The 21,734-nt window shown below is 42.1% G+C and overlaps 1 protein-coding gene across 4 annotated transcripts in view; it reads right to left on the bottom strand.

The window, feature by feature from the left end:
• The window catches only part of LOC140492005 (long-chain-fatty-acid--CoA ligase 6-like), a 170,563-nt gene extending 149,486 nt beyond the window's left edge, over positions 1 to 21,077 (bottom strand). For 2 of the 4 annotated variants that reach the window (XM_072590592.1, XM_072590595.1), the window contains exons 1-2: positions 8,641 to 8,689; positions 6,999 to 7,230 (exon numbers count right to left, since the gene is read on the bottom strand). Coding sequence is in view for 2 of the 4 variants with exons in the window: in XM_072590591.1 (XP_072446692.1) it covers positions 20,837 to 20,882 (46 nt within the window). In the remaining 2 variants the exon portion in view is untranslated. Of the gene's footprint in view, positions 1 to 6,998; positions 7,231 to 8,640; positions 8,690 to 20,836 lie in introns of those variants that run through there. The other 2 variants (XM_072590591.1, XM_072590590.1) reach the window with 2 other exon arrangements.
• Positions 21,078 to 21,734: the final 657 nt, after the last annotated feature.

The following is a 21,734-nucleotide window of genomic DNA, read 5'->3' as shown; positions in this document are numbered from 1 at the left end:
TATGGATCTACATAACTGAAGTAACATTCTATTGGAGGGATTTACATCCCCAAATATAGTTTTAATGGGCAATTGCAGGGAAAGTGAAGCAGCCTGTACCAGTCACTGACCGCTTGGGCTGGCTCCAGCCACCCAGGCTTTGGAGCAGCAACAGGCTTGTTCTCCTTCTGCTGAAGTGCAGGTCTCTCCAGTTCCTCAAACCCCAGTGGTGCATCAATGGTGAAGTGTGCACATTCTTTGACCATCCTGAATTCATGCTCAAGATGTATCTTCTCACTCTTAAAACTCCCAACTCCTTTAAATTGGTCCTTATAAATACTGAAGTTGGGATTGTGGGATTTAGTCAGGTGCAGCACACTTTACTTGCTACTGCAGTATTAATAATAGAAGTAAAATGCTAGTGGTATTAGAATTCCTCCTTTACTCTTCATTCCCCTCAAGCCGCCTCAGTGTGATTATGAATAAGTTATTGTGATTTCTCATGACTGATTGTGGAAACTCCCACCCCTTCAATAGAACTGAAAGTCTGTGACTATTCCAGGACTATCTTTTCCCCTAATCACTTTGTGGACTCTTTGCTTACGCCCCCACCCCAAAATTAAAATTCCTATTTAGCAAATACTTTTAATAAGTCAGCCTTGCCAATCAGAGAATTTTTTATTTCAAAAATATTCCTTATTCATAAATATGTTTATATTTATATACAGACACACGTGAGTGTGAGAGAGAGAGAGAGAGAGAGAGAGAGAGAGAGAGAGAGAGAGAGAGAGAGAGAGAGAGAGAGAGAGAGAGAGAGAGAGAGAGAGAGCGAGAGCGAGAGACACATGGAGCTTGGCTCTATCTAATAAACAAACTAAAGGCATTTCTTACTTGTACATGACTATATTTACATATTTGAGGCAAGAGGACAGCGTCCGATAACTGAACAGATCTCCATTTAACTTTGGCAGAAAAGACTTTAGAGAGTGGTCCTTCCCCCTACACCTTGGCAGCAGATGCCCCAAGCTTTTTTTGCATCCTCCAGCACATAGTCCTGGAAATTGGAATGTGCCAGTCTGCAACACTCAGTTAGGTTAGCTCCTTTCTCTGGAAGAGCAACGAGTTTCAGGCAGACCAAAGAGCTTCTTTCATGAAGCTGATGGTCCTCCAGGTGCAGTTGATGTTTGTCTTGGTGGGTGTCTCAGGGAACAGACCATACAGCACAGAGTCCCACGTCTCAGAGTTACTGGGAATTAACCTCGACAAGGCCCACTGCATCTTCCCCCAGACCTCCTTTGCAAAGGCACATTCCAGAAGGAGATTAGTGATGGTCTTTAACCCCTTCCCCCAATCTCACCCCCCCCCCCCCAACTACTTTGGAGGTCGAGATGCAGTGGCACAGAGTCCCAGCATACACAATGGACCTCACAGAAAGCACTCTTCTCACCACCAGCCAAGCAATGTCTTGGTACTTGTTAGAAAGTTCTGGTGAGGAGATATTCTGCCAGATGATTGACTGTTTGCACAGTGTACAATGTGACTGGATCCACCATCTCCTTTTCCCACAAGATCAAGGATGCTGTGTGTTGACCATTTCCTGATGGACGGTGGTCAAAAGGTATTTTGCTTTGCAAATATTTCTGCGCAATGCAGTGATACAGAACAGTCTAACTCCTTGGAGGGTACTGAGTCAATGAGGCCGGTCCCATCCTTCACAACACTGGGGACAGATCGTATCTCAGTACATAGTGACACTTGGTGCTCACGTACGAAAGGTCTACGCATTAAATGCAGCCACACACAATAGGTGGGTATGTTCTTCACCCTCTTATCCCGGCTTTCGTACATGTTGTTCCTGACGACAGTGTATCTTGGACTCCAGATGAAGTGGGAAAATGACACGGGTGACTGCAATGGTGCAGCTTCTGGGAATGGGCCAGAACTGCACCATGTACATCAGAGAGAATACTTCACTAATTTGATTTGTTGTCATCACATGTACCTAAAAGTACACTGAAATGTTTTGTTTTGTGAGCAATACAGGCATATTATAACAAATAAAAAAGGACAGACTGATCACAGAATCAGAACCATAGAGTGTTTCAGAGGTTATCATCATGGAATCCCTACACTATGGAAACATTAGGTCCAACAAGTCCACACTGACCCTCTGAACAGTAGCTCACCCAGACCCATTCCCCTATCACATTACTTTGTATTTCCTCAGACAAATGCACCTAACCTATATATCCCTGAACTGTATAAGCAATTTAGCATGGCCAACATACCTAACCTGCACATCTTTGGAGTGTGAAAGGAAATCAGAGCACCTGGAGGAAACCCACACAGACAAGGGGAAAATGTTCAAACTCTGCACGGACAGTCACCCAAGGCTGGAATCAAACCCAGGTCCCTGGCTAACCACTGAGCCACCATATGATTGCACAGGAGGTACACAAAAGCAAGATCAACATTAGATTTGAAATTAGAGAAGTGCACAGAATAATAATAGTAGGGACAAAACTATTCTTCAACCCGCTGGTGCGTGTTTAAGCTTCTGTATCTTCTGCCTGATGGAAGACAGTATAACTAGGGTGGGAGGGGTCTTTGATGATGTTGGCTGCCTTTCTGCAGCAATGAGAGGTGTAGATGGAGTCCACAGATGGAAGTTTGGCTTTTGTGATAGACAAGGCTGTGCACACCATCTTCTGTAGTTTCTTAAGGTCCTGGGCAGAGCAACAGCTGCATCAAACCATTATGCACCCCCACAGTATGCTTTCCATGGTGCATCTGTAAGATTGGGGAGGTCTCTTATGGACACATCAAATTTCAATCAGCCTCCTGAGGAAGAAGAGGCATTGTTCTGCTTTCTTGACCATCACATCTATGTGAGAGATCCTGAACAGGTTGTCAATTATTGTCACTCCTAGGAACTTGACGCTCTCAACCATCTCCATCTCAGCTCCACTGAGGTAGATAGGGGCACATCCTTCTCCACCTCCTTTCTTCCTGATCAGTTCTTTTGTTTTGCAGAGGCAGAGGCAGAAGGAGGAGGAGAGAAAGAAAGAAAGAGAGAGAGAAAGAGAGAAAGGACACCCCAGCATTGGATCTCCTTTCTGTATTCTGAGTCATCGTCTGACCTTGTGGTGTCACCAGCGAACGTGTAGGTAGTGTTTGTAAGAAATTTGGCCACACAGTCAGCTGAATATTTATCCTTGCAAGGCACCAGCATTGGGGATTATCAAGGAGGTGGTGGTGCTCTTGGCTGATTATGGTTTGTGTGTCAGGAATGTGAGGATTCATTTGCAGAGGGAGGAGCTGAGACCCATGTCTCAGAGTTTTGAGATTGGTTTGGTCAGGATTATGGTGTTGAGGGTATAGCTGTAGTCAATAAGTATGAGCCTGACATAAATATTTTATTATCCAGATGTTCCAGGGATAAAGTGCATGGTTAGGGAAAAGGCATTCACTGTGGACCTGTTTTGCAGGTTTGCAAATTGTAGGGGATCGAGTGAGGCTGGGAGGATGGAGGTGATGTAGGCCATGACCAGCCTCTCAAAGTACTTCATGATTATGGAGGTCAGAGCCACCAGGTGGTAGTCGTTGAAGCACACTGCATGCATTTTCTTTGGTATTGGGATGATGGTGGTCTCCTTGAAGCAGGTGGGGACTTCAGATTGAAGCAAGAAGAGGTTGAAGATGTCAGCGAATACCTGCACTAGCTCGTCTGCACAGGATCTAAGTGCATGGTCGGGGACTCCATTTGGGCCCGTTGCTTACCTTGGGTTGACTCTCAGGAAGACCGATCTGATGTCTGCAGCAGTGACAGAGGGGAACTCGTGCATCTGGGGCTGTTGGAGCAGGTGACACCGCCCCACTGCCATTCTGCTCAAACTGAGCACAGGAAGCATTGAGTGCATCAGGGAGGGATGTGCTTTTATCCACTATCTTGCTCTGCTTCATTTTGTAACCCATTATGTCATGTAGGCCTTGTCACAGGCGGATATCCGTGTGGTTAGTTTGGGCCTCTACCACAAGATACTTCCTCTAGGCATCTCTAAAGGCCTTGCAGAGATCATATCTGGATTTCCTATAAAAGTCTGAGTCATCTGACTTGACCAGGTTTTTGTCTGCAATGGAGGGGGAAAACAGTGCTCCCAAAAGCCCCGGTTTCTGCCTCACCTTAGCAATATGCCCCACCCAAGCTTTTGCACATACTCCAGCCAGTCCAAACCATATTCCCAGAACCTTCAGATTATCGGTCCTGATGTCGAAGAAGACAAAGGATCACTCAGCCCAATTCCGAAAGAACACTGCCTCACTCTTGCCTTGATTTACCTTGACTCCTGAGGCCAGTTTGAATGGCTTGCAGATGCTCATGAGTCTGAGCACTGAGAGTGGCTCCAAGCAGAAAAACAACAACGTCATCCATGCACAGGGAGGCTTTGGCCTGCAGGCCTCCACTGCCTGAGATAGTCAGCCCTCTCGGGCTCATATCCTTCCTGATGGACTCAACAAAAGGCTCTATATAAAACACAAACAAGGCAGCAAAGGGAAGGCAGCCCTGCCTGACTTCAGATCTGATCAGGGAGCTTTGATTCCCAACCATTGATTGAGACTGCGTAGAGCAATCAGATCAAATTGTGGATTCCCTCCCCATAGCTCATTTTGGAGACCATGTCCCACATGTAGGTGTGCACTATCCTATTAAAGGCCTTCTCCTGGTCCAGACTGATGAGGCAGACATCCAACACCCCCTGTCTTGCACATAAGCGACTAAATCCCTGAGGAGCGCAAGGCTAAGAGATCGTCCTGTCCAGAAAGAACATAGGTTTGGTCAGGTGAATTACTGATCCCAGAGCAGACCTGACCTGGTTGGCGATGACCTTAAACAGGATTTTGTAAACTACATTTAGCAGTGAAACTGGTCATCAATTTTTAATGTCCTCCCTCTCGCGGCTCAGTTTGTAGATGAGGGTGATTATTTCCATGCAGCAGGTGGGATTTGAACCTGGGTCTCCTGGCTGAGAGGTAGGGGTACCATCACTGCACCAGAAGAGCCCTAAGCTAACTTGCATTTTTGTCTTTCTAGATCCAGAACTGCTCTTACACACAACTGAAATGTTCTTTTTCCCTCATCACCAAGTCACCGGAGGTATTTGTTCACTCATTAAGCATCAGCTGTAAGTCAATTGGAGAACACAAGTGACTAACTCCAACGTAAAGCCCGGTGATTATCAATGCAAACCATCAAACAAAGTGTGGGGGAGTTGGGAGAAGAGGAGGGGCCCCACAGCAAAATGGAATTATAAAGGGAGATCAAGCATTCTATCCACTGCTGTGCCCATCCCTCTCTCAAAACATCGAGAGTATTGGTGGACACCGCGTGTCTCTTCTCCAGGGACGGCCGAGCACAAATGTAAACTCTCAAAAATGAGCAGGCAGTCAGCTACTATGACCCTAAAAGGAATGACGACAGTGAGAGTTTTCCTGTTGGTGTTTAGCAAGAGCAAATAATTATCCATCATATGTATTATCTAAGCATCCTATTCAGAGATGCCACAGCACATCTCTGGGACTTCGACCCAGGGACACCAACACTGCACCACAAGAGCCTTACGCCGACTTACATTTTTATCTTTTCATATCCAGAAATGCCCTTACACACAACGGAACTTCCCTACCATCACCAAATCATCCAGGTTTTTTTGTTCCCCATCTATTAACCACTACCAGTAAATCAGCAGTGTTTCCCAATTGAGTAATTTACATGCAAAGCCTGTTCAAAGGGCAATGCAGACCAAAAAAGGAGAGGGGCAGGAAGGGAGAGGGGGGAAATGGGGTTAAATCAAAATGGAGTTGCAAGAGGCTGACTTAACTGTTTTTCAATATTCAGAAGTGCTCTTACATGAAACCAAACATTTTATCCTTTCTGTCACTGAATCAATCAATCAATCAATCAATCACTCAGTTGACATTTTATGTATAAAACTGGTTAACATTAATCAGCTGACACACTATAGGGGTACTGAGGGGATAACAAAACTAAGAGTTCATTAACCATCTGTGTGTGTATTGGGTGGGACTAGCACTGCTAAAGGCCTGGAACCCTGCAAGTATAAGTTTATATAGTCCTCTGACTTTTCAGTCTGCATGCTGCATACAGAAGACACCCTTATTTCAAAACAAACATTCTATTATATTAGAATAGTCAGAAAAACATGTTGCAAAATATGTCAAGGATGAACATGTCAAGGGCATCAAACTGGCAAGCTTTAGTAGAGTCCCTAGGACAGGCTGATCTCTGCAGTTTCAGGAAACAACATTGCCTAGAACATTTCTAATGAGTCAGCACCATCCCTAGAATTGATTACAAAAAAGGTTATTTTTAGTTTCAGGATTCCACATACAAAATTCAGCCAGTGTCAGACTTGCACATTTTCCACCTTTCCCTAACAAGCAGTGCAAATAAGAAATAAAGAAGGATTAATTTTGCCAGACCTGAGGGAGAGGAGGAGGATGTGGAGATGGAAGAGTGAACGGATTAGAAGGCAAGACCAGGGAAGAGTTGTCAAATGGCATATGGAGAAAGTGAGGACTGCAGATGCTGGAGATCAGAGCTGAAAAAAAATGTGCTGCTGGAAAAGCACAGCAGGTCAGGCAGCATCCAAGGAGCAGGAGAATCGACGTTTCGGGCATAAGCCCTTCTTCAGGAATTTGGAGCCAGCCACCTCAGATATCAAGTGATCATGTGGGAAACAAGGTCAATGCAGCAGAAACTACCACCGAGCAGAGAGTGGCCAATTAGGTACTTTAATAGTAGAGATTAATGAGGGCTGCCACATTGGGATCTTCCAAATGGCAGAGAGCCTGCTGAAAGCTGGAGGCCATGAGTTAACTGAAGCTAGCCTACAGGGACCAATGAGCCATTAGCCTTTTATCTTACTCATCACAGCATGGACCCTCTACATGATTGGTCATGAGTAATTTTTATTTTTCTTCAAGGTTGTAGACAGTACCTCAATGTGGAGATGCCTTCATAGCTTCCTGCCTCCCTCTGCAGTGCCCAACGTGGCCGTTGGCTCTTCAATCTGGCCTCCCATTTCCTTGGCTCAGCCATTGTCCTTAAAAATGGACTGGGCTGCTGAAGGCAGCTTCTTAAATTATTCACCTTCTGAGAGATCATGGTAGACGATTTATTCTAGCCACAACTGGCCCAGATTTGAGGTAATCCTTGGGATCACGACACACCTGGGCAATTTGAACATAAAGAGAGTGTGCAAGTGAACACAGGATTAAAAAACAAATAAACTAACATTCTTTGACGGGCTGTATCTTTCGCTCTTCAAAATCAATTGAATGGTCCACCCTGGTCTTGCCAACCACCCCCTACTCTCCAACAAAGATACAAATGAAATGTACCCTCGATGATATAAAATGGGACTGATCTTGGCTACTTGAACCAAAGTGCTGGGTGTCTGTCTTTTCAACAAAATTTTTTGAGGCATACATGTCTTGCTTAAGTTAGAAAAACATCCTGCTCATGAAGAAGAAATGGTGCAGAAGTTGCTGTCTACTGATCATAAAGCTCAGCCATTTGCAAATATGGCTGCCAGAAGTGATGTGAACAAATTGCTTTCTTAATTCAAGACCCCCTGGGTGGTGCCATGTACTGTGGTTCCTTTTGAAGCAGAATGCCACCAATCTAGAAAGTTTGAGATGCAAAACTACATGGAGAAAGAAGGCAAAGAGAGGGCTTGTAGCATCCAAAGTCACAGAAGAGAATGAAGGGGAGGGTTTTCAGTATCTAGAGAACATAAGAAATCAGAGTAAGAGTAGGCCATTCAGCTCTTTAAGCACATTCCACTATTCAATAAGAATATGGCTAGTCTTCTAATTCAATGCCACTATATGTTCAAGAAGCAAATCACGTTGGGGAAGCAATTAAATTAAAACCATAAGTGCTTGGTCAGGACACTGCTATCCTGTCTCCTCATTGAGCTCAACATGACTAATAGCCAATTACCTAGCAACAGTATTTTTTTTCCAACTAGCAAGAGTAAGTCAGATTGCAAACAATTCCACCTGCTCCTAACTGCTGGAAAAGCTAACTGGCATCAAACACCTCCACTGGTCCTAATAATTTGTTTGCAACCATTTTAACCTGTTAAATTGCTTTTGGAGTACCATTTTCCAGTACTATACTTGTATTGCTTAATGCTTTTAATGATAAAAGATATCCAAATTTCAACACTGTTGTAGCTACAGTTGCATCACTGGCATCTACCCGACAATGTGGGAAATTGCCCAGGTATGCCCGGTATACAAAAATCAGGACAAATCCAATCCGGCCAATTACCGCCCAATCCGCCTATTCTCCATCATCGGTAAAGTGATGGAAGGGGTCATCAACAGTGCTTTCAAGCAGCGCCTGCTCAGCGATGTCCAGTTTTGGTTTCGCCAGGATTACTAAGCTCCTGATCTCATTATAGCTTAGGTTCAAACATGGGCAAAAGAGCTGAATTCCAGAGGTGCGGTGAGGTGTGAGTGACAGCCCTTGACATCAAGGCTGCATTTGACCAAGTATGGCATCAAAGAGCCCTGGCAAAACTGGAATCAATGGGTATCAGGGGGCAAACACTCCACTGGTTAGAGTCATACCTGGCACAAAGGAAGATGGTTGTGGAGGATCAGTCACCTCAGCTCCAGGACGTCTCCACAGAAATCCCTCAGGGTATTGTCCTAACCCCAACAATCTTCAGTTGTGACCTTCCCTCTGTCATAAGGTCAGAAATAGGGATGTTCAATGATTGCACAATATTCAGCACCATTCACAACTCCTCAGATATTGAAGTAGTCTGCGCTCAAATGCAACAATATTCAGGCTTGGGCCAACAAGTGGCAAGTAACATTTACGCCACACAAATGACAGACAATGACCATCACCTTTAAGAGACACTCTAACCACCGCCCCTTGTCATTCAACAATATTGCCATCACCGAAGCCCCCACGGTCAACACCCTTGGGATTACCATTGACCAGAAACTCAACTAGGCTCCCCACATAAACACAGTGGCTACAAGTACAGGTCAAAGACTTGGGAGACTGCAGCCAAAGTCAATCCACCATCTACAAGGCACAAGTCAGGAGTGTGATGGAATATACCCCACTTGCCCGGATAGATGCAGCTCCAACAACACTCAAGAAGCTTGACACTATCCAAGACAAAGCAACCCACTTGATTGACACCACATCTACAACATTCAATCCCTCCATCACTGGCGTTCAGTCACAGCAGTGTGTACTATCTACAAGTTGCACTGCAGAAATTCACCAAAGATGCTTAGAAAGCAGCTTCCAGACCCACTTCCATCTAGAAGCAGCAGGTACTTGGGAACACCACCACCTGCAAGTACACCTCCAAGCCACTGACCACCCTAATTTGGAAATATACTGCCGTTCCTTCAAAGTCGTAGAGTCAAAAATGCTGAAATTCCCTCCCTTCCAGCACTGTGGGTCAACCTACAGCAAATGGACTGCAGTGATTCAAGGTGACAGCTCACCACCACCTTCTCAAGGGCAAATAGGAATGAGCTATCAATGCTAGCCAACCAGCGATACCCAAGTTCCACAAATGAATTTTAAAAATTAACCCTTGTCAGATGATTTTTTTTCTCTTGAAGTGTTTGTTCTATGACATGAGGGAAAGAGCACATGGGGAACAATAATGACCTATTTTCCAGTTTCCTGTTGAACAGCTGCCCTGGGTTTAGTTATATCTTAAATACAGTAGCTCAATGGTAGTTGATAAATGAAAAAAAATACCATGGGGAATTTGGTGATGGGAAAGAAAAAATTGTGCAACAGCATTTGAAAAGGGAGTAACAGACAGAGCAAGACACAGAAACACAGAGACACAGAATGAATGCGAAGAACACACACACACATCAACAATTCAGTCCCTTGAGCTTGCTCCAGCATTAATGAACACGGCTGATCTCATCGCAGCCTTTATATTTCCGCCCACTTGCCATAATCCTTTAACCCAATACTAATTAAAAATTGAGAGATTCAATTCCTTAGCTGCTTTGAATCTACCGCTTCTTAACCCAAAACTATCACCTCTCATTCTTGATTGCCCCATAAAGGGGAAAACATCCACTCAAATTCTGTTCTGTCAATCCCCTTCAGTATCTGATATATCTCAATTAAATCTCCTCTCATCTTCTAAATTCCAGACAGTATAGGCCTAAACTGCTCCATTATCTTCATAAGACAAACCCCTCATCTCTGGAGCCAGTCCAGTGAACATTATCTGAACTGTTTCCAGTGGAACGGCATCCTCCAAGTAAGGGGACCAAAATGTACGCAATTCTTTGGATACAGTCTTAGTGCCTTGATAGAAGTAAAAGTTGCCATAGTCCTACCAGACATGTAGTGTTGCACTCTCAGTAGATAAGAGACAACCTTGCAGTTTAACCTGAGGGTCACCACATCTCAGGTAAGGGGAGAGATTGAGGACAGTCCTACATGGTAACCTCAGCCGATGTGGGAATTGAACTCACTTTTGGTATTACTCTGCAATTCAAGCTAGCCATCCAGCCAGCTGAGCTAACCAATCCTAAAATATGAATAAGTGGAGGGAGAGAGAGTAAAGGCAAAAAAAAGCTTGGGTATCATAAAAGAGAAATAAAAGAGAAGCAAAAAGAAAAAAAAAAGGTTTTAAAAACACAAATAAGAAAAATGAGATAGTTAAAAAACAAACACAGCATCTGATTAGTAAGTAAAAAGGTCTTCTTGTGAAGATGGATACATGGCTGAGGTATTGAATGAGCATATTTAATCTTTAGAAAGCAACTTAACAAATGAGGATTCTGTCAAGAGGATTATGTAGCTGTAAGGCAGGGGGCAGCAGCAACATTGAATGGAATAAAAACTGGTAAAATGATCATCTAATTGGAAAGGTTAGCAGTGCTCAACATAGACAGTACATTCACTCGAAATACTTCCCTCAGTTACTGAGGCAAGGGTAAAAATTGTGGCAAATCTGGCCATAATCTTCCTTGGCTATAGTTCTGGAAGACTGCATACGTTACACCATGTTTCAAGAAAGGAAGAGGAAGAAAGTGGGGCAATTGTAGACCACTTGGCCTAGTATGGGTGTTAGAGAAACCTTTAGGAGGTAATTATCTAGAACAAAATCAATTGCCATTCAGAAAAATATGGGTTAATAAATGGAAGTCAGCACAGATGTGTTCAGGGCAAATCTCGTTGACTAACGTGATAGAGTTCTTTGATGAAGTAACTGGTGGGTATTATGTGGTCAATGTCATTCATACAGAATTTCCCCAAAATATTCAAGCAAAGCACCAAACAGGTTAAAAAGTTGCAACAGTGGATATGACAACAGCTAAGGGACAGAAAACAGAATTGTAGCAAATAGTTAGTTCTTAGGAGAGAAGCAAGTATGTACTGTTGTCCCCTGGGGTCAGTATAATAGGATCCCTGCTTTTTGGATATGTATTCATGACCTACGACCACGTATATAGGGCATAATTCCAAAGTTTTCAGATTACAAAACTCAGGAGTGCTGCAAACAATGACAATAAAAACGGACTTCAGGAGGTAGTAGACAGAGATGATTTGGCAGACATATGGTTGCTGAAATAGGATGCAAAAAAAATAGTAAATATTCAATTTTCAATTAGACATCCTGGAAGCCTGAAACAAATGGAGTTGCCAGAAATGCTCAGTGGGTCAGGCAGTTTACGTGAAAACAACAATAATTTATTGTTAGGTCAATGGCTTTTCATTTGTTAATTTCAATGTGGAGTTTGAAAACCTCTGAACTGACTGAGAAGCTAGGTGCGTCCCCTGAGTGTATGGGGGGTTTAAATGGAATAGCATGGGAAGCCAAGGATAGAGAGGCCAGAGTAGGGGTGCTGTTAGAGAACTGAACTGACAGGTGGCAGGAAGCTTAAGTCATGCTTGAGGACTGAACAGATGTGTTCTCAATGGTTGCCCATTCAGTGAATCATTTCCCAGCATAAGTCATTTGATGAGCAACAAATAATGTGCACAAAATTGAAAGAAATATGTAAATCATTCTCTCACTTGGAAGTTACAAATTGTGCCACTATAAGAAGGGAGAGCAGGAAAGAGGGTAGGTGCTGCGCTCTGCTTGCACAGAAAGATGCCTCAGGAAATGGACGGTGTGTTGGGTTTATCACAACTAAGAGTCCCTTCAGAATGCTCAAGGCAGCAGGCAGCACATGATGAATTGATTGAGATATGATCAAGCTGAAAGGATAATCTATTGGTCAGAGTATTGAGCATAGGAGTTGGGAGGTCATGTTGCGGTTGTACAGGAAGTTGGTTAGGCCACTGTCGGAATATTGCATGCAATTCTGGTCTCCTTCCGATCAGAAGGATGTTGTGAAACTTGAAAGGGTTCAGAAAAGATTTACAAACATGTTGCCAGGGATTTGATCTATAGAGAGAGGCTGAATAGGCTGGGGCTGTTTCCCCTGGAACATTGGAGGCTGAGGGGTGACTTTACAGACATTTTAAAAATCATGAGGGGCTTGGATAGGATAAATAGACAAAGTCTTTTCCCTGGGGTGGGGAGTCCAGAACTAGAGGGCATAGGTTTAGGGTGAGAGGGGAAAGATATGAAAGAGACCTAAGGGGCAACTTTTCACAGAGGGTGGTGCATGGATGGAATGAGCTGCTAGAGGAAGTGGTGGAGGCTGGTACAATTGCAATATTTAAAAGGCATCGGGGTGGGTATATGAATAGGAAGGGTTTAAGAGGGATATGGGCTAAGTGCTTGCAAATGGGACTAGATTAGGTTGGGATATCTGGCTGGCACAGATGAGTTGGATCGACGGGTCTGTTTGTGTGCTGTAGATCTCGAATGACTCTATTGAATGCAGGAATGGATGAAGTGGAAGTGGGAGTGATGAGGAGTGTATGAAAATGACTCTGGGATGATGGGAGACAGGTGAGAGCTGAAATATGGGGAAATAGAACAAAGAAGGGGAATCTTCAGTTGAGGAAACAGGAAAATGTATTCAAAACACTGGTTTAGTGGATGGCATTGCCAGAATATATGCATCAAAAGGTGGATAAATGGAGAATGGATGGAATAGAATCTTTACAGAAGTCAAAGTGGAAGGAAATGTGGTCAAAGTAGCTGTGTGAATCAGTCAGCTTACTGGAAAGCTTGATCAATAGTCCTCCTGAGAATTGGGAACAGAATTTTGACAGGGCAAAGGAAGAGTCAGAGAGAGACTCTGAAAGAAATGTGGGGATGGTGGAAATTGAAAGCATTGTTAAAGAAGTTTTCCAGTTCAAAGAAAAAGCAGGAAATGACACCAATAGAGTCATCCATGGACCAGAAGTGAAGTAAAAGTGCATGAGACCAAATCAGATTTGATAATGAATGCTCCACATATTACCTAAAAAATGGAGGCAGAGATAGGGTCCATATGGGTTTCCACAGTACTACTTTATATTTGGAAGGAGTGAGTAGAATTGAGGAATAATTGTTTAGTGAAAAATTAGGTATGACCAGGCAGATGAAGATAATAGTGCATGTGTCATGACCACAGGTCAGACCCCTGAGGTTCCATGGGGAATTTTGACTCTAAACATGTGTTTAAAAAGGCATGCTGATACACCCTTATATAAGTTAAAGTAGCTATCTAGAGAGAGATAAAGAAGAATCATAGAATGTCATACCTACAGATATGAAGGGAACGTCAACAAACAACGGCCCTTCAGAAAAGAAAGAGAGAAAAACATCATGTAAGGGGTTGCTGCAGGAAGGATATGACTGACAGGACTTCCTCTGTGGGCCAGACAATGTCTGATTGGGACAGTCCCTTCAAGCCTGCCACAAGGTTGCCTCACTGTACACCAGCTGCTCTCTCCATGTAGTGGAGAGTCTACTGTCACCAGTAAAATGCCAACAGCAGTGATTAAAAATTAGCTCTTAAAGTTGACCACATAAAAGTGACACATTTGATCCCAAAGCAGGAAAATGTTCCTGCAGCTTCCTTGCCACTGGAAAACTCATTTAGGAGGGTGGCAGGTTCTCTAGCCAGGCCTTCCCTCAGTATTTTAGCAAACCCCTTTGCTTCCCAGTTGAACTCCATGGCATTGACAATAATCCAAACTCGAGGAGTTAGAAGGGGTAACTTTACAATCATTCCTTCCAATGGGAACAGATACCTACCATTATAGATCTTGGAAAATCATGTGATTTCCAAACTGCAGTAAGAACTGAAGCAAACTAAAAAACTAACCATTAAACGCCATTTTGCCTTCCTTGGTGTAGATTTTCAAGGCTCTGTTCAAAGTCTCATCCTTACCTGCATTCACAAAGATGAAAGGTCATCACTTGGAGAATTATTATTTCAAGCTTCTCAAGTATTGATGGGTCAATATGTAAGATCACAAATGATAGGATGTGAAGTTGCAATTGACTTTCTGTTGATAATCTGATCTCAGCTGTGCTGAACAGTTGTCTAGTAGAGGAGAGGCAAAATCAATATAAATTTCAAGACAAACTTTAAAAATCCACTACACTGCTGACTGAAATTGTTTGTTACAATCTTCTCAGAGCCATTAATAATTTTAAAAATTTGAAAATCCAATTTTTAGCTGAGGCCTGAAAAAGATGACTCAAGATTTCATGTTTTAAAAGAATATTGCACATACAAAACACAATTAACGTTTTGTAGGCTTTAAAACTACCAAACAGCCTGCCACTTTCCACCTTTAATAACTAAAACAACAGCTCAATTATGTTATGTTATTCAGTTTTTCCAAGTAGATGCACAATCTCTTAGAACCATTTCAAAGTGCTTTGCAGATCCCAAGTATTTCAGCCTTTTCCTTTCCCAACACTATCTTCTACTGTAAGCATATTCCCTGGGAATCATCCAGTCTTCAGTTGGCAAACCCTTCAGCTATATTCTACATCCTCAAACTGGGCTTGCAAACCAGCTGAAGCCTCAACCTGCATTCTGCATGATGCATGATAAGATTCGGCACTTTCTCTGCTTAAGGTACAGGACTGGCCATCACCCATCTCGTTTCCCCTACTCCTGGTTAACAGTAGCTCACTGAAGACCAAAGCTGCAACAGCTCCTCTGCCTGTGACATCTCATAGGGAACCCTGTAATCTCTAAAATGGCTTCTTCCACTTATGGGAACAGGAAACATACAAGGCCTACATCAGAGTAAGAATATTGGCTAGCACTCATTGTTTAAGATAAATAGTTGTGGCACAACTATTCATGACTTGAACAGAATTTTCTGGGTATTAGAAGAACCTGGGCTCAACTCATTGTGGACTTAGAAACACTTGCTACTTTCTATAGATAAAAACATTTGGCATCAAAAAGTTCACTTACAAAAGATGTTGGCTGGCCATCATTTATTGCTTGTCCTAATTGTCCTTGAGAAGGTGGTGCAAAGCTGCCTTCTTCAATCACTGCTCTCCACGCCTTGTAGGTAAATCCACACTCTCAACAGGAGGGGGGAAATTCCGGGATTTTGACCCACAATAGTAAAGGAACAGCGATATACTTCCTAGTCAGGATGGTGAGTTGATTGGCGGAGAACTTGAAGGTGGTGGCATTCCCACCTATCTGCTGTCCTTGTCCTTCTAGAAGGAAGTGGTCGTGGGTTTAGAAGGGCTGTCTAAGGAGGCTTGGTGAATTGATGCAGTGCATCATGTAGATGGCACACCCTGCGCTATTGAGTGTTAGTTGTGCAGGGACTGGATGCAATGGGTTGCTTTGCTGGATCATGTCAAGTTTCTGGAGTGTTGTTGGAGTTGCACACATCCATGCAAGAGGGCAGTATTCCATCACACTACTGACTGATGCCTTTTAGATTGTGGACAGACTTTGGGGAGTCAGGATGTGAGTTGCTTGCAACACATTCCTACCTTCTAACTGTTCTTATTGCTACTTTACTAATGTTGCCAGTACAGTACATTTTAGTTTCTAGATTTTGGTAGTGAGACATTCAGTTATAAAAAATGCCATTGAACATCTCTTAAATGGAGACAGTCATTACCTGTAATTTGCTTGGCAGGAAATGTTACTTACCACTCGTCAACCTAAACCTGGATATTGTTCCACTGCAGCAAGACTTGACTGTTGAGCATCAAAGTAATCGCAAATGGTGCGGTCATCATCGAACAACTCCCCTTCTGACCTTATGATGGAGGGAAGATTTTGACAAAGCAGCTGAAGATGGTTGAGCCCAGGACAGTACTCTGAGATACTCCTGCAAAGATATCCTTGAGCAGAAATGACTGACCTCCTAACAATAACAATGATCTCCCTATGTGCTAGATTACACTCCAACCCATGGAGAGAATTTTCTTCCAGTTTCCATTAGCTCCAGTTTTACGAGGGGTCCTTCCAAGACCACCATTTTACTCTTTTGATCTGACAATTAAAACACCAGTTAGATCCTAACATAAGTAACTCTAGGTTATTGCCCCTTTCCTTTAAGAATATGCTTGAAGATTGGTGAATTTGCAGCTTTCAGGTTGAACTTGGTGGCCCCTCTGGATTCAGTAATAATATTGACGTGTGTGTGTGTGTGTCATGCATTGAGAAAAATAAACAGGACTCAAAACTTCTAATTTGGATGGGCAGTGAGAGGACCCACTCAGGGTTATGTTTCTTCAGCATCTCATTTATTTGTCCTCATCTACAGATAAAATAGTTGTTATAACAAAGTTGGTCAGCAGCTCATCACATGACCTTCTCCCACCAACTGCCTAGATTTCCCCCAAATATAGTCAGGGATGGAGGATTGCAGTTGTCTGGTATACATTGTTGTGATGTCTGGGTACGTTCCTTTCATATCCTGAGCCTAAGTGATTACACTTATGTTTTTGCCACCTAGCTGCACATCCAGGTGACTGTCAGGATGCTTTGCTAATGGGGTAAGAGATGGTCCCCCTTCATACACCTTCAAAGTAATTGTTACTGGTGATGCTTTGCAAAGTTGCTCTCCACTTCAATGGCTTTCAAATGTTGATGGTACAATGAGCAAATGTTCAGCCAACGTTTGTTTGAGTCTGTGATTTCAAATTACAAGAACGTGGCTTCACTGGTTTGTAAACCAGTAAATTTATAATGTCATTCTTCATAAAGTATGGCTTCATAACAAGGTAAAGATAAAAGCTAACAATATACTGAATATACATTGACCACAGGAACAGTTGTTCAAGGAGTGAGTTCACCACCAACTGCTCTCGAGCAATGACAGAGAGGCCACTGCTGCTGGGATTACCTGAAACACTTGCTTCTCAGAACCAACTTGTTATAATCTCATGGAAATAATAGGAAGCAAGCAAACAGGATTGAAAACTGTGGAATTGAAAGGAGAGATGACAAATGGAAACAGTCTAAATGGGTGGTGGAGTATTGAAAATTTCAATTCTGGAGTTCTCATGCAGATTTTTTTAACTTTCACACTATTTCCCTATAATAGTAATAAACAACATTTACTACACCACCACAGTATGCAAACATGTGATTTGTACGTGACCTAGAGAAATGATTTCCTAGTCTTTCCTTGTTCCATGCAATTTCACACTCCCGTAAAGTGACTTGGATGTATCGATAAGGGAATTTACATTTAATCTATTAAATAATAAATATTTTCATGCAGAGAGTTGTCACTCTCTGGATTTCTCTTCCCCAGAGATGTGTGGAAGCAGATTAATTGTTTTTTTTTTAAAAGCACACAGTTGGATAGATTCGTGACTAACAAAGAAATCAAAAGTGTGTATGTGGAGTACAGGCCACAATCTGATCAACTATAAACTTATTGAATGATGGAACAGGTTTTAGGAGCCAAATGGTCAACTTCTGCTCCAACTTCGTATGTCCATATGTACTGCTCAACCTCCATTTTAGTTATACTCATGAGTATTAGCAGGACTTAGTGCTTTGGCAGATATCATCATGAAGTCAGTGGAATAGATTTTGTAACTACTTATTTGTCTCCATGTTGACCCTGGGGTATTTGGAGGTCAGTGTGACTTCAGCAATTCAGGGATAGGTGGCTGGGTGGACATGATCTGCATCAGGAGGAGGAACATTCTTGTTCCGGCCTCAAATGCCTGCAGCATTGGTTATTTCCAAGAGCAGTGAGGGACGTTTTTATTTTAAGATTAAAATTTTCCAGATAGCATTAGATAATCAATTACCTTGTAATCAATTACAATCTCAAGGGGTTGGAAATCAAAATAACTTCTTGGCTAAACCACAGCAGGGCCATATGTCAAAATAGATCACCATTGTTATGACATTAATGACAGGGATAGGACATTATCCTGATATTAACATGTCATTTGAAAATGTCCACTTTTGTTATTCAACATCACCCATTATCTCAGGTAATCTTAAATCGTGTAGGCGTCTGTTGGGTGTTGGCAGGTTTGGAGAGGCGAAGAGTGTTTGTTGTGCGTGTGTTTTAGGGGGGGGGGGGGGGGGGAAGGGGGGTGGCGGCAGATGAGGGGAGGAGTCTGAAAGCAAAAGAATCACAGTTGTTAGTGGAAAAAGAGCCTCTGCACAATTTTCAACCTGTGTTAGTCTAGGTAAAATAAAATCTGCACTATTCTCAAACAAACAGAGGCAATTACAAGATTCAAAATGGAGCACAAAACAGAACAGATGTAAAGTAAGGGGGGGGGGGAAGCTCAAGTCTTTTTGTCAGAAAGATCTCATAGGCTATTCATTTTAATGGTTTGACTAAATACAAGAATCTTGTATTATTAATGGTGATTTTCTTTGCTGCTGTTTCACAAGTATAAACAACTCATGCAGCAATTACATAAGTTGTGACAAATAATAGTCTTTTCAATGAGTGAATGAATCTTTGTGATGTGTTACAAATTGCATGGGATTCTGTTTATTAAAAGGTGATAGGTGAGGTAGAAAACCAATACAGGATAACATTTACAGGATTAGAGGTGGAATGGTGGCTCAGAGGTTAGCACTGCTGTCTCACTGCACCAGGGACACGAGTTTGGTCACAGCCTTGGGCAATTGTCTTCTATGTGGAGTTTGTGCATTCTCCCGGTGTCTGCATGGGCTTCCTCCAGGTGCTCTGGTTTCCTCCCACAGTCCAAAGATGTGCAAGTTAGGTGAATTGGCCATAGTGCAAGGTGCATTAGTCAGAGAGAGATGTGTCAGAGTGGGTGACTCTTTGGAGGGTCAGTGTGGACTTGTTGGGTCAAATGGCCTGTTTCCACACTGTAGGGAATCTAATCACTTTCAATGACAAGTAAAGATAGCCTTCCTATACATATTAGCCAAATCCCATACATTTTAATATCACAGTTAAATGGAGATATGAAGGGTAAGGGGGCGGTAGGAAAGAATAGTAAAGACTTACTTTACAAGGTCAATTCATTCTTGTATCAAACTGCTTTAGAAAGTCTACATGTATTCCAAGTGCCCCCACTCTACTGCACAAAACATGGACATTCTGGCATGGACCAAATAGCAACTTTCTATGCCAACATGAATCTAGATTAAAGATATCAATAACTACATCTTCACAGCAATGAGAGGAAACTGTCTATGTTATACTGAACACATTATTAATGTACTTAGTTTTTGAACATCATGCATGTACTTCTGATCATTGGTCTTCCACAGTCACTTAAATGTCAGATGCCAGAACAGAGTTGGTGAGGTAGACAGTTTTTAAAATAAAAATGTACAATTAGAGAGGTTGGAAAGTTCACCTAAGCTTACTCCATCTTCCATTTTACCAACATGTAATATCGCTTCCTTTTCAAAGGCCTTGATTTTTTTTCCTGGATTCTGGCATATACCCTCTGCTATATTCCCCACCAGACCCAACTACAGTAGCTTCCACTTTATACCACACCTATGCACAATTCCAGCACAAGTTACTGTTTAATGATTAGCATCAATGATTGGCTAGATTCTTCACTCAGCTAAAGGAGTTTAGAGATTAATTTTAAAGATCAAAGACCTCCCTTACCAAGATCAATGAGTGCCACACAAAATCAGGAATCAAATCTGAAAATATCTTGGACTTATATAGCTCATTGTTGAAAACCAGGTACAATTTAAGACAATTGGTGACTTCCTTTCAAAAGGTTAAGCTTATTATTTTCAATAAGTCAACTCTCAATGCAGCATACATACAGCTAATAATGCTTGAACAAAGACACAACATACAATACTTAAATATAGCACCATTTTAATAAAATCCATACTGAAAAATTATTAATTCTCCATCTCAGACCAACATTTGCACAGTATTCTTTCAAAAGCTAAAATAATTCTTAAACATACTGAAGGCAGTACGTAGAAGCATTGGAACATATGGATATATAGAAACACATTTAGCAGTCAAAAGTAAAAGCAAGCAAAATACACTATTGCTCATTTATAGTTAAATTCATTAAACTAATATAGATGCATGGTAAAGTAGAAATGATTGCAGTATCAAGCCAGAAGAAACTCTTAATATTCAGAGCAGAATGGTCATGCTGCTTTAAGATCAAATTTGGAATCACAACCACTTATATTTAGCACTTTAACTGTATATGATTTTGCTAATTTAAATGCCTATTACGCAAAAAAAAGTCTTCATTGCAATTCGTAGACTCATTTGATAATATGTGCTCAATGTGAACATAATGTTCATTCAGAATAAAATAGCAGTTTCCAGATCGTAATTTTTAGCTCACCACAGTGACACCTGCCTAGGATGAGTAATTAAAAAAACTACTCCATAAATAAACACAGGGATATAAAATGAAAGAATCATACTCACTGAGCAGTAACCAGATACAACCACAGACAAACAGAACGGTATCCATCTTTCAAAGAGTTGGTTACTGCATGCAATTCAATGCACAGTACTGCAGCACACACTGCAGCATGCTGCTGGATTTATGGGAATGAGTCATCGTCATCATCCTGTTGAGTTAATGAACTCCCCATGGTTAAAGCAGCACGTCTCATTGTCAAAGACACAATCCACGTTAGAACGATACATTCTTGCCATCCTCAAACAACAATTCATTCTCATTCCAAAATACAACGTTTCAAAATGAATTAAACAGCTTTAGTGAAAGCCTGAAGGTTTGTGTATAACTCTCCTCTCCTGAGGGGAAATGTACGCGGCGGTACAGTTTAAAATACACTGGGGGTGGGGAGGGGAATACTGTACAGTATTCAATCCTTCCTCGCTCTAGTGTTTGACCAGATTGTTAAATTAGAGGCAACGAGGGAATCCTTGAATAAGGGAGCAGCGGCAACTTCATAGATAGGCAAAAAGAGGTCCAGAAAGTTTATTTTTATTCTTAAAGTTTCCTTGTGAGTCAGCGAGAAAAGCGGAACTGCTTCACTGGGTCCAAACAGTCAAAGTAAAGGAGGTTCTCGGTCAGCACCTATTAATGCCCAAATCGCATAGCAACTTCAAACGATGGCAAATGCGATCAATCAGAGGAATCTGGAAGGTTATATCAGACGCATCTCGCTCTCCTATTATTGACGGTCCCTTTTGAAGGATGTAAAGTTACTCAAAGGACTGATCATTGCCAAATAACCTACCTGGCGCTGAAAACTGGTATTTCCATGAGTAAAGCTTCATTGGTTCAATTTTTAATTGTTTTGTAGATTTTTTAAAAAGTAATTTTTGCTGGCTTTTTCAGTCAATTTCTTATCCC

Source organism: Chiloscyllium punctatum, chromosome 20 (genome assembly GCF_047496795.1).
Source record: "Chiloscyllium punctatum isolate Juve2018m chromosome 20, sChiPun1.3, whole genome shotgun sequence".
NCBI classification, from domain to species: domain Eukaryota; kingdom Metazoa; phylum Chordata; class Chondrichthyes; order Orectolobiformes; family Hemiscylliidae; genus Chiloscyllium; species Chiloscyllium punctatum.
Note: the sequence above shows the minus strand (reverse complement) of the source record. Positions and strands in the feature narration are given on the sequence as shown.